General features: G+C 40.3%; 1 protein-coding gene across 1 annotated transcript in view; it reads left to right on the forward strand.

Annotated features, from left to right (window-relative positions):
* Nucleotides 1–11,500, forward strand: part of LOC118811474 (cAMP-dependent protein kinase catalytic subunit PRKX-like) — a 44,527-nt gene extending 33,027 nt beyond the window's left edge. Inside the window, exons 7-8 of the mRNA XM_036575706.1 lie at nucleotides 10,014–10,091; nucleotides 10,980–11,500. Of these exons, the coding sequence (XP_036431599.1) occupies nucleotides 10,014–10,091; nucleotides 10,980–11,105 (204 nt within the window). The 3' untranslated portion in view covers nucleotides 11,106–11,500. The remainder of the gene's footprint in view (nucleotides 1–10,013; nucleotides 10,092–10,979) is intronic.
* The last annotated feature ends 1,548 nt before the right edge of the window (nucleotides 11,501–13,048 follow it).

Raw genomic sequence — 13,048 nt, forward strand, 5'->3', positions numbered from 1 at the left:
CCTGTCACCACTGATAACATTTGGCGCATTATGAAGCGAAAACTATGACAAATGAGACCCTGAACTGACGAGCAGCTGAAATCCTGACTCTTCAGTTCCCAAACGCTTACAGTGTGCTGTTAAAATAAGAGGTGATGAAACACAGTGGTAAACAGGCCCCCGTCCCAACTTTTATGGGACGAGTCGTTGGCGTCAAATTCAAAATGAGCAAATATTTTTTAAAAAACAATACACTTTTTCAGTTTCAACATTTGATGTGTTGTCTTTGTAGCATTTCCCTTTAAAAATATGGTTCACATGATTTGCACATCATATTTTTATTTACATTTTGCACAGCGTCTCAACTTTTTTGGAAATGGGGTTGTAAATAAACCAAACTCATGTGGCTTTATTTTTACTGTCAGTCATTGGATTCATTTCCTTCACTTTAAGAGCTGCTGTAATCTCAAATTAAACAACTGTGGTGCTTCATGATTGGGATTATTTCTTTAAAGAGCTGTTTGTAAACGGTTCACGTCCTCCCTTGAGTCGCCTTATATGAGAAAAAGAGGGATACTTCTGCTACTTCTGTCAAAGACTGTAAAGCAAAGTGGTTTGGTTCACTCAAGTGCTTTGTCATTTATATTAATGCTGTTCAAATATTAAGCTTAGCAGAAAGCACTGAAAATGGATTACTGAAAAATACCCAGGCGATTATGTTGACGTCAGACTCCTCAGCTGCATAAATCTCTTTCTGTTGCTTGTCCAGAGATGCATATCTGTGATTATAGGCCAAATGTGGCTCACGAATTCTAATATTTACTGAGTATTACAGTCTTAATGGGGCCTACTACTCAGATTCCTAAGTACAAGGCCTGCAGTTTTGACTAGCCTCTTAAAAAATAAGGATTTAATGTCTAAACGAGTTAGCGCTCAGACATGACGGCATTCCGAAGTGCTTCCGGAAAGTCTCCGTAGACGAAATTCACACTAATAATCAGGCATGACCTGTGAAATAAGGACTTCTCTCTCAGAAGAAACGACCACAGCTCTGAAGAATGGAGCGTTTTAAAGCCTGCAGTCCAGACAGGACTGTATTAGCTTGCATTCTTCAGAGAGTATAAATGTCACCAAAACTTTAAACATGAAGGAACAAAGTTAATGCGGAACAGCTGAAAATTAGCGGCGGCCGCTCTCCTCAGCAGTTGCAGGTTGTTGCGGCTGGTTGAAGGGCTGGAGGACAGGAGGCTGTTGCTAGCATTTGGTTCCAGTTAGCGATGGCACATGGCTGGCTCTATGCAGTGTACGCTAGCGCTCTGGAGAAGCTTCTGTTTGTTTTCATGATTCCCAGAATTAGTGACCCTTTCCAGAACTCTTTTGGACACACTGAGTTTCCCAAAAGGTCACATGGAACCAGCTCAGGTGGAAAAAATCATTTTAACTAGTGAGGCACCAAAATGAAAATTCTTAGCCAAAGCAGAAACCAAAATTCAGGAGATAAAGGCCAAAAACTGAAACTGAAAAATGAAAAAATGACAGTAAATAAAACATCCAACAGAACGTTTGGTCATCTAAGGCCATGAATTCCATTATTTTTTAGATATTCTTTGCACTTTGGCTGCGTTTGTGAAATTAAACTGATTCAAAACGTGGTGTCAGCGTTGAACTTTCTGTATTTACATATATATCTTATATATAATATATATATATATATATATATATATATAAATGCTGTCGGAAGAAAACCTCTTTATCTCCATTTTTGTCGTTTTTTTGTTTTTTGAGTTTCCTTTACGTTGTGTGTAAATTTCATAATGAATATTATGTGTGTGTGTGTGTGTATATATATATATTATATATATATATATATATATATATAAAAAACAACAGTGTTGCTCAACTAACTGTTTGAACATGTCTGTGCTGACCGGCGCAGGACAGCCAAAGAAAAACCTAAAATCTAGAAATTAATCTAATTTAATCACTGTTTCTCTTTTTCATAACCATTAATATCAATTGCAAATTGTTTGATTTTCACACTTTGTTGTGGGCCTATTTAATCTTTGTTTTTATTGATCAAACTTTTCAGACATTTTCTAATATTTAGACAATAATATTGTGTTTCACCCTCCCACAATTCTAACAATTTAAATGTTATTAACAAACTACTATATTGTTGGTATTAATCAAAATTGAGAATATAAAGCTGAAATATTACAATATCAACATTATAATCTTATTAATTATTTGCTTAATTGCAAAAGAATGCCCCATGTTTTAGTTGGTTATAGCTAAGTTGCTCGTGGCTTGTTTCTTCTGGCCGCTCTAATTTTGGCGTATCAAACTCAGGTTCTAAACTGAATATCCAATATTACGTTTTTGTAAGGAAATTTCAATATTCGCATCAGAGAGCAACAGTTAAGACCTCCGTTCAGCTCCAGCACAGTTCTGATTCATCTGTTCTGATTGAAGCCCTATTGAGAGACATTCCTGATAGAAAGATGTAGAAATACTGTTAAAGGATGAACATTTTCCATGGTGACCGCTGACTGACCAGCAGAGGCAGAAATGGAGCCATGTGTGCTGATTTCCGAGGTTTGCTAGCGTTAATGGACGTGTAATAGGCCTAAATTCTTGGCTCAGTTCGCTTCCATTGGAAAGTCAGCATGTTGAAATTCTTTAGACAAATGCCAGTAATGAACCCAGCCTGTGTCGGTCATATATGGGACACTTGGGATTAATTATTTGTTGGTAAACTTTTCCTTTAATGTCCTAAAAGCTCTAAGGCACTTCGCTATACATATGTAGTGATTACCCACCATACAATGACAGTTCGGCCTTATCTTCCATGTAATTTTAGTTAATTTATCCCTTTTTTATTGTTGTTTTATGTCAACTGTGAGCTAAACAGACTAGCTGAACTTACTCATCTCATATTATGAGCTCGTAAGTGTGTAAAAGTCACAGTGCCCGTCTTAATGACCTTATTAAGTGGGCATCTGAAGTAGATTGGTTTTGATGGGCGGCTAATTTCTGTAGGAAGATGCGGCCCGATTTGCTGGCCAACAGCTGAAGCTGCTTCACGTTTTTTTCCTTTTTTGACCAGCGTAATTTTCACATTCTTGGGCGCGTGGTTGTTTTCCGTTGTGCCAAGACCTTCTTATTCCTGCCAAATAAAAGCCTGGAATGGAGTGAAGCACTGCGACTCTTTCATTTGAGTTTGAAATACGGCATTTATTGGTGCAGAGGATTTACAGATAGTTCCGGAGAGAGGTGGTCCTGCAGTTCAGGGGCCGCTACAGTGGGACGTGAACTCGAGAGGCAAAGCAACGGAGCTAAAACAGAGGACAGCTCTCCTTTCTCAACATCTGTGTTTGTGTCTGGTCTCTGCTGGTTTTATCTCGAGGAAGCGGCCGTCCTCACACTGCTAGCATTTCAGTGTGTGAGCAGTAGCAGCTGTGCTAACACAGATTGCTATGAGAGCTCTGCTGTTAAGAGCCCTACTAAAGCATTAGTTTGGCTAAACCTCAGATTTGCTCGTTTTCCCTCTTGTCCTGCATGTAGTTGATCAGCCAAGACAGGTTTGGTGTCTGAAGTTTGCCTCTGTAGTTTTAGCACTGGAGCTAATGTAGCTACCAAGTAATGGAAGCTTAAGTGTTAGCAGATATTTAGCATGCTAAACTGGCTAAATCATCATACGGCTGCCACAAACCATGTCCAAGAGAGCACAGTGTAAAATGGTAGGAATGCAGCAATACATCTTTTTCCCCTCTGATACCAAAATGTAATCCTTAAGTATCGGCTGATATCGGTACTAACTCTGTCTAACTGGCATACAAGTCCTATTATTTCAAAAAATTCCATTTTTTAAATATTTAATATATATAAATATATAACACTCAGGCATAACATTATGACCACCTCCTTCTTTCTACACTCATTGTCCATTTTATCAGCTCCACTTGTGTGTATATATATATATACAAGTGGAGCTGATAGAGTTTTTGTCAGTGGGCGGAGCCTTATTTTAGCCACGCCCCTGCAGGTAGAGCAGGTAGTGAGGCTGCATCCCTGTCCTTCATGGCCACAAGGTGAGCAGTTAGATCCCATTGTTTCGAAGTAAATATGTCCAAAAATCAGTAAGTCAGGGTGTAACATTAAGAATCATCAGTATAGAAACAGATTTTTCAGTGAAAAATATGATGATTTTATGTTTGTACAGCTGTTCAAAGCTGTGTTTGCTAGTCATGTACTGGCAAGCATTTCTGAGTTGTGGTCAAACCTTAGATTTTCAGTACAGGAGTAGTTACTACATTTGGTTTAGTTTCCTCCCATTAACAAACTGGACTGACATTAACTCAAACTGCAACTTACTACACAGCAGCAGATGAGGGAGTACTGAAAAAAGCGGCTCAGGATTCAGGTAAAGAGATACCGTTAGCTTGTTTTGCGCTGTTTCTGTCTGGCTTATTTCTGGCATATCAGAGAAACCAATACCTTCAGAAGAATTCCAGCGGGTATATCACCCATTACCACTGTCTTCCCATCAAATACTGAAGTTTGAGATGTTGCCATGAGATTTTTTTTCTGTTGTTTGTAAACCCACATCACCAATATGTTAAGCTTCTTCTACTTGTTGTTCTGGTGTCCCTTTTGCTGATACTGATATTGCTTTTAACAGTAAAAATAATAAAACAGCTTCAAAATTGCTAATCAGACCTATCTGAGAACTGTCTGGGCGTGGCCTAATATTCTAATATTCTAATTCTAATGCAGCGCTTTACTGCTGGATGTGCATCCAAGAAATGCTGGTGTTGGAACAGCTAAACAAACAAAGAAACTAATGGATGGACAGATAAACGACAGGCAGGGAGATGAACTAGCTTGATAGCTCAGTTCTGCTTGCTAGGTTAGCTTTCGCTTGGTTGTTAGCTTTCTCGCCAAGTGTTTCGGACTTGGACACAGAGGTACGCAGTTTTGCTTAAGCTGTGTGGGTGGGACAACACATCAGCCTCGTGATTGGTGAGAATATTGCTTACATAAGCACTAGCCAAGATTAACACCACCCAGGTTAAAGTGAAAGAGGAACATTTTGGTGAAACACATTGACCGTTTCGCACACATTCGATTGTTGTTCAGAGGACAACTTTGGTAGTTCGACGATCTCAAATAGACTTGCTTATCTGACACTGTATGACTCACTGTTATCTATTAACATGGACTAAACTGCAGACAGATTCAGGCTGCAATATTGATGGTGCTACTCTTTTTAGCTTATGCTATCGCTTTAACACAGTCTTTGAATGTTAGAACATCTGGGGTTAAATCAGAGTCAACAAGCCCTCACTTGCTCCATCCTTTTCTTTCCTGTCAGTGGGTTCATCCTTTCTAGAACGTCTACACCCAGTAGATATTGTCTCTGCTTGATGTTTGGCCGCAGCTTTCAAAGTCTGTTTTTTTAATATATCATCCCAAAGACAAGTCCAGGCAAACTTTCACGTTGTGTTCATTCACTCCAAACTTGTGTTTGTTTTGTGTCATGGACAATAAGCTCAAGCATGAGTGAACAGAGGTTCACTGCAGCCAATGGAAACTCCAACAGAGTCCTGAACAATGCAGACATAAAGGCACCCCAGCGTCCTGCCCAGTGACCGACTTACTGTCATGCCGTCTTTAGACTTCACTGTCTGTGTTTACATGCAAAGATTTTTGACAATCAAGTTGAATACAGTCCGATTATAGAGTAAGACTGAGGTGTTTGTTCTCACTCTACTCAACAATCTGATGGAAAATGCGTAGAGAACCACTTAATGTAGACGTTACCATGACAACCAGCATCACGTGAGTCCAGTCAGAGTGAGATGAGCAGCAGTGAGCAGTGCTTGTGTTTTTAACTGCTTTAAAATGATGTCAGACTCAGGAAAACGTCCTTCACATGTCCTTATTAAAGAAGGCCGAGAGGAAGACGTCGTGTTCTGAGACACATAAGCTGGACGTCCGTCCCACCGCCGTCTTTTAAAGATCAGAGCATAAACTTCGTCTCCTCTGCAGACCAGTTTCTGCTTCGCCATGTTGAACGGTATAAACTTTCACTATGACGCGACGAACATGATCAGAACGGACTTAAACTTTCCGATAGGGAATGTAATCAGATACAGGTGTTTACACGGATATTATTTTTCTATTTAACGGATTATTTACAGGATTACCCACCTCGATCAGTCGGATAGAAACTGTATCCAAATGGCCTCAATCAGACTAGACTATTCTGATTGAGGTGTTTACATGGACGTATTCTATTCCGATTGAGCTATTAGTCCGATTATTAACGGATTATTATGCTGCATGTAAACGTGGCTAGTGACTCCTCAGCTTTTGAGATATTGACACACTTTTCAGTGCAAATTAAACTAGAGAAGCTAAACTTTCAGACCGTGTGCGATGCAGTCTGCTTCATCTGAGTCGTCTTTTTCTGACATTTTTTAATGCAGTTTGTTTTTTTAGCATTTCTGAGCAAAATGTGAAAAATGTATGTGTTTTTTTTTACATTATATTCTTATTTGTGTTCAGTAACTGGCATAACTGCAAAGCTGAATTTGTGCTGAATTAGAGGACAGATCAACAGGCAGAAATCAAAATAACAAAAAATCACAGCAAAGGCTCGTAAATACCATCTAGCCAAGTAGACTTAAAGACCCTCTACAGCATTGATGAAACCCCTAAAAACTCATCTCTGTTCATCAAAATGACATATTTTGAAGTTATTTCCAAGAACAAAAATTTCCCAATGCTTTAAAAGTTGCTTAGGTGAACCTCTACACCTTCATTCAGTACTTTGCAGATCTATTTGCTATGAATATGCAAATAGAAGTTTGCTTTCAGATCTTTACTGCCGTTTCACTGAAAACGGCTTTCACCACGTTCCATATGTACTTGAATTAGCTAACCTTGCTTACGCCATACTAGCAGCTTATGAGGACGACCTTTATCATGACATGAACAGCCCCAAAGTCTAATTCAGCAAGCTTAGCTATCTGACAAACTTTTTGAGTAAAATGTGCAATAAATCTCTTCATCAGTATCCAAAAGCCGTAAAAACTGTCCTGTCAGCATTTGACACGAATCATCATGTACTTTGTAAAGGTAATTTCACACCATGCCGCACGCAGTACGCTCCTATATTATCCTATACTGTCATATATCATGGACAGGAGGAGCATGTTTAGTGTGGATTTGAGTGGATTTGTACGGAGCCCCGCTGGTGACATCCCATATAAATAAAAATAATGCGTGGCCACGTCTTAGTAACGCGTGGGAACGAGATAATTAAGTCATGGCCATGACTTAGTAAGGCATGGAAAGAAGATCATGCCATACTAAGTTGTGGCCACACATTAGGATCTCGTTCCCACGCCTTACCAAGTTGTGGTCTTGACTTAATTATCTTGTTCCCATGCCTTACTAAGTCGTGGCCACACATTATTTTTATTGATACAGGATGTCACCAATGGGGCTCCATAGATGTGTTTGGTTGTGTTGGTTGCTGTATGTGTTGCACTTAATAAACTAATATTAAAATGTTCTTCTTGACTGGGTTCCAGAAAATAAACAAGAAAGCTCCACCCAGCCAGTGGACCGGACTGGTTTCTTAGGTTTGTGACGTATGAAACCCTGTCTGAATCCTCCGTTTTGAGACTGTCACTGGTGCAGTGAGATATCAACACACTCTAAACAGCACGTTAAACTAGAGAAACTGAACTTTCAGACTGTGTGCCAGGGAATCTACTACATATGAGTCTTTTCTGACATTTTTGATGCTTTCTTACTACATCGTATTGTTGTTTGTGTCAGTAACTGGTATAACTGCACAGCTGACTTTGCTGAATTAGAGGACAGATCACAGTGATGAAGCTGCTCCCACAACACAAACACGTGGCCACTTTTAGGCTAGAAGTCAAAAATAACTTAACGGAAGTGTCCACTGGACGTTCCTGCTCGTCTGATAAAGCATGCAGCCGTGATAAAGCACGTAGTAGTAGGCCGTTTCTGGAGGCCCAGTTATCCACAAAAGCTTCCCAGGCTATGAGGAACAAAGGAAATCTTAGGCAGATTAGCTTATCGTGACCCATACTAGGCCTTTCCTCCAGGAGTTTTCCCAGAAGAACAGAGCGACAGGCTTGGAGAAGAAGCCCGAGGGAAGGGCATCCTCTGACACCAGCCCACAGTTAGTGTGTTTGCTTTATCCGCTGTGAGATTATTCAGTTTTAGCTTTTGATCTCGACTGTTCGCGCTTCAAAGAGGGCTTTTCAAGTTGGGTTAGACCAGATACAACTTCTGTGTTTCCCATTAACCCTTTTGTTGCCATATGAAGGGTAAGGCAGAGAGCTAATAGCAGGTTTTACAGTGATCTGGCTGTGTGTTTGTGCTGTATTTCTGGGTTGTGGTTTCTCTCACTCTGGCTAGTGAGGTCAGGTTACTCTGAGTGCTCTGGTTGTGAATCATGTCTTTGTTTATAATATGAAGGCTAAAAGCAGAGATGTGATATAACAGTAGTGAGTGGGTTGTGGGTGATTTTGGAGCTGATCTCTGGCTGATGGACGGTCACAGGTTAATGAAATCACTCTGGATGGTGAGGCAGAGTCTGAGGAGTGAACTGATGTGTGAATCATGTCGCTGTTTTAACTCTTTGTTGGAATATGAAGGCCAAAAAAGCAGAGCAACAATATCAGGATTTGGGTGATTTTTCGAGCCAACTTACTCACTGATGCTGACATCACAGCTCGATGATGTTCTGTTAGCCAGGTTGGGCCGGGTCTGCTGAATGGTCTGATATGTGTGTCATGTCTGACACCTAAACAAATGAAACATTAATGCAGTACAACATAAATGTCTTTGTGTCTGTTGTACAATAGGCATAAATCTAAATAATAAAAAATCACAGCAAAGACTAAAAAGTGTTTAGCCAAGTAATGTTACTTAAACTGTACACCTAAAAAGATGGTTCTTCAAGGGTTCTTTAGTAAAGAAAATCGTTGTATATAGAACCATGAACACTCAAAAAACATTTTGCATGATTAAGGGTTCTTTTCATCATGAAACGGCTCTTCAGATTAATGGAGAATGTGCTATAGATGGTTCTATACAGAGCCTTTTTGAAAAGGGTTCTCTATAGCACCAAAAAGGGTTCTGATATTGTTACAATTTCAAGCTTATAACAATAGAAGAACCCTTTTTTGAAAAAATCTACAGCACCTTCCCCATCAATCTGAAGAACCCCTTCATGATGCAAAGAACCCTTCAATCATGCAAAGGGTTATTTGAGTGTTCATGGTTCTATATAGAACCATTTTCTTTACTAAAAAACCCTTGAAGAACCATCTTTAAGTGTGTACTTTAACAAAACAGTGTTTCTCCTGTTCGAGCTGGAGAAACTTAACAAGAGAAGCTAACAACCAAGCGAAAGCTACCCTATTATGTATAATTGAGCTAGCAAGCTAACTCGTCTGTCTGTCCGTTCCCACTCGTGCTGTTGTGTTTAGTCCTGTTTTAGTGGTGTAGCAGACTGAGAGTGATGGACTGATGGTTGCCAATCATGCATGCTCCTAAGAATATTAGGCCACGCCCAGATAGTTCTCAGATAAGACAGATCTGCAGTTTTTAGCTGTGTTTTATTATATTTATGTCTTGTTTTTTTTTCATACAAACTTTGCTGAACGTTTAATATAAAACTGTTTTATACAAACATTTAGAATATTTTAGACTGTGTTCTCTGGGACTTTAACTCATTGAATCATTGCTAGTTATAGTATATTATACAGTGCAGTTGCTCTGCTTGCGTCACTGTTCAGCTGCCCATGCATTGAACCCCACAGTCAGAGTCACTGACGAATGGCATTTCTTTCATGATTATCCATAATGTTCTAAAACTACATGAGAGAAATAAGAACTTTCACAGTGATCAGCATAAATGAAGAGAGTGGTACTCCTGATGATCGAGTGATACAGTATTTACCGTTTGACCCTTCGGCCTTTAGGGTGGAGCAGAGGATGTGAAGAAGCACAGATGGTTCAGGTCTATAGACTGGGACGTCGTTCCTCAAAGACGGCTCAAGGTAAACTTTTCCACTGTTTCTATGTATATTCTCTATTCACTCTATACATTACCTGGCCACTTTATCAGAAACCCCTCACTGGGGTTCAGTCAGACTGTAGTTCATCCGTTGTACAGTCTGTGTTAGTCATCCTCTAGCCCTTCGTCAGTGGTCAGTGTCTGAATATAGAGCCTCTTTTGCCTGGTCCATTCTCAACCACCCAAGTAATATCTGGACAACAGAGGTCCTGTGATGAATGGGGTAGTTGTGTTTCTAATAAAGGTAGGTGTTTCTAATAAAGTGGCCAATGAGTGGAAGTACTAGGTGGGTGTTTCTAATAAAGTGGCTGGTGAGTGGACATTCAAGGTAGGTGTTTCTGATAAAGTGGCCAGTGAGTGGAAGCACAAAGGTAAGCGTTTCTAATAAATTGGCCAGTTAGTGCATCAACTCTTCATCCACGGAGGGACCCATTCATTGATGGAGCTCCCTCACTCCAGAGAACACAGTTCCACTGCTCCACAGCCCAATGCTGGGGGGCTTTACACCCCTCTAGCCCACGCTTGGCACTGGGCATGTTGACCTTAGGCTCATGTGCAGCTGCTCTAGATTGTCCCATTCTACTGGTCAGTTCTTTTATATGGAAAATATACAGGCTGTGATATGTGAACACCTGTGTCAGCAATGGGGGCTTTTAGAGAATAATGAGTAGTGAAACTTTTTCTGGGAAGTAATGAATAAAATAATTCCATTAAAGTTTGTAATACATTTTTAATGGATTATCTTTTTTGTCTGCGCATCCGCCAGGTGGAAACGTTGTGATGGTGGGATTCTTCCCTGTTCTTAAAACTAGAACTTCTATTCGCTTATTGACACTTTCTGTCTTTCTCTCTCCTCCTCCGACCAACTCAGCCGGCCATCATCCCCAAAGTCACGCATGAGGGAGATTCCTCGAACTTTGACACGTATCCTGACGAGAAGCGGAAAAAGGAGCCCGCCGTGTCTCCGAAGGACTTGGAAATTTTTAAGAACTTTTGAATATGAATATGAATATTTCTTGAATATTTATTTTGCATCTTTTCACTCGACTCGGTCTTGTTCTATGTTGTCTGTAGGCCTTGTAACGTAGCATAATCTATGCACCGGTTGACTCTTTATGTTATGCAAGTGCACATGACCTTTACTGTACGCCGCTGCTCCCTCCATACGGCCACGCCTCTCCGTTCTCTGGGAATGAATATGCAAACCTCTACTTACGAGCTATGCAGATTATCGGTTTGACTTGACGGTAAGTTTCAACATCTGTCCAAACGTGACTGTACCTCTGAATCTGTAACCGTATGTGTATGATGCAGTTCTTTGTTCTTTGTTTGTTCTGATGTATTACATGCTTGGTTATGTGATAAAGGCAATATATGCCATTTTACAAAACACCTCGGACTGGAATGCTTTATCGATTGAACCTAAGGGTGTTGTTCTAGTTCTACCACGAGTTTTAGCCAGACATAAATGTTGAGCATAGTGTTTCATTAGCCTTTATACAACAGTTAGTTCCGGCCACGCGAGCTGATTGGTTGAGCAGCGTTCTAACTGTGCTGTTATTTCACCATAACATCACGTTTTTTTCACAAACACTGTATCACTCTACTGAGACGCCGTTGCTAAGGAACGACTGTGACAGCTGTAGGAGACGCTCAAGTCATTTGAACGTTTTTACTTCTTACTTTGCCACAAACAGAAAATGGACACTTTCAAGATCACATTTGACTGACAGCCGATTTGGTCAGACTCTGAAGATGAGATGACACTAAATTCCCAAACTGTCATCACCACTGAGCAGCTTTTCAGTCGGCAGCTGTGACAGAAGAACAGCTAAACAACCTGGAATCAGCCAGAAATGAACCCAACACCATTCGCCAAACTAAATGGGCTGTAAGATGCTTTACAGACTGGCTGGAACAAAACAACATTAATACTGATCTGGCAAAAACTGACAAAACTGAGCTGAACCTGATATTGTGGCAGTTTTATGGCTCAGTCTGATTTGGTCAGACTCTGAAGATCAGACTACTCGTTTGCCGAATGGTATTGGGTTCATTTCTGGCTGATTCCAGGTTGTTTAGCTGTTCTTCTGTCACAGCTGCCGACTGAAAAGCTGCTCAGTGGTGATGACAGTTTGGGAGTTTAGTGTGAGGAGCTGGAGAACGAACTGCCGGCTGTGCAGCGAGTGGGCGGAGCTCGTTACTCTGACGTAGCAACAAGCTGCTCGTTAAGGAACTATAATTTGGTGAAGGAACTGCGAACATTAAAACATATTAAACGCCGCGTTCACGGCCCAGTTTATTAATTTATTACTTTATTTATTTAACTGCTGTATTAAAGCAATAGAACACTCGAGGAGTGTGTTATCGCCAATAACATCACAGCTGTGATGATCTACGGCGACCAAATCACAGCCGTGATGTTATTTCACGATAACACTTCTGCTAGTGTTCTACTGCTTAAACAGTACTAATATTTATATCTGTTTTTATTTTTATCTGATACCTGTAATGTTATGGTGCAAAACAAGATGTCTCAGGGTGTCGCCAGCCTAATAATGTTGCTTTTATTTAGCTCTACTAGCTAGTTAGAGATATGTAGCTAACTAGGCTAACTTCGTGACTGTTTTCTAGCTAACGCTAAAGCTTCAGCCTTGAGGCTCTTAAAGGGGAACCCCACTGATTTTTCAACATTTCTGCATAATTCAGAGGTTGAGATGTAAACAGAGAGATTCAGAGTGGTTTGGTGTGAAATGGTTCAGATGTCTTTACAGTGGTGGTGATAGGAACCAGGGGTCGCCATGACTACAACACAAATATAGACATTTTATTTACTATCCAGAACCACCAGTGAACCTACACGAGTCTTCTGAGTTTATATGGAATGTTGATGATGGAAAATAGTGGAAAATCTGAAATAATAAGTTTTCTTTGGGGACT

Source organism: Colossoma macropomum, unplaced genomic scaffold (genome assembly GCF_904425465.1).
Source record: "Colossoma macropomum unplaced genomic scaffold, Colossoma_macropomum, whole genome shotgun sequence".
In the NCBI taxonomy this organism is placed as follows: Eukaryota; Metazoa; Chordata; class Actinopteri; order Characiformes; family Serrasalmidae; genus Colossoma; species Colossoma macropomum.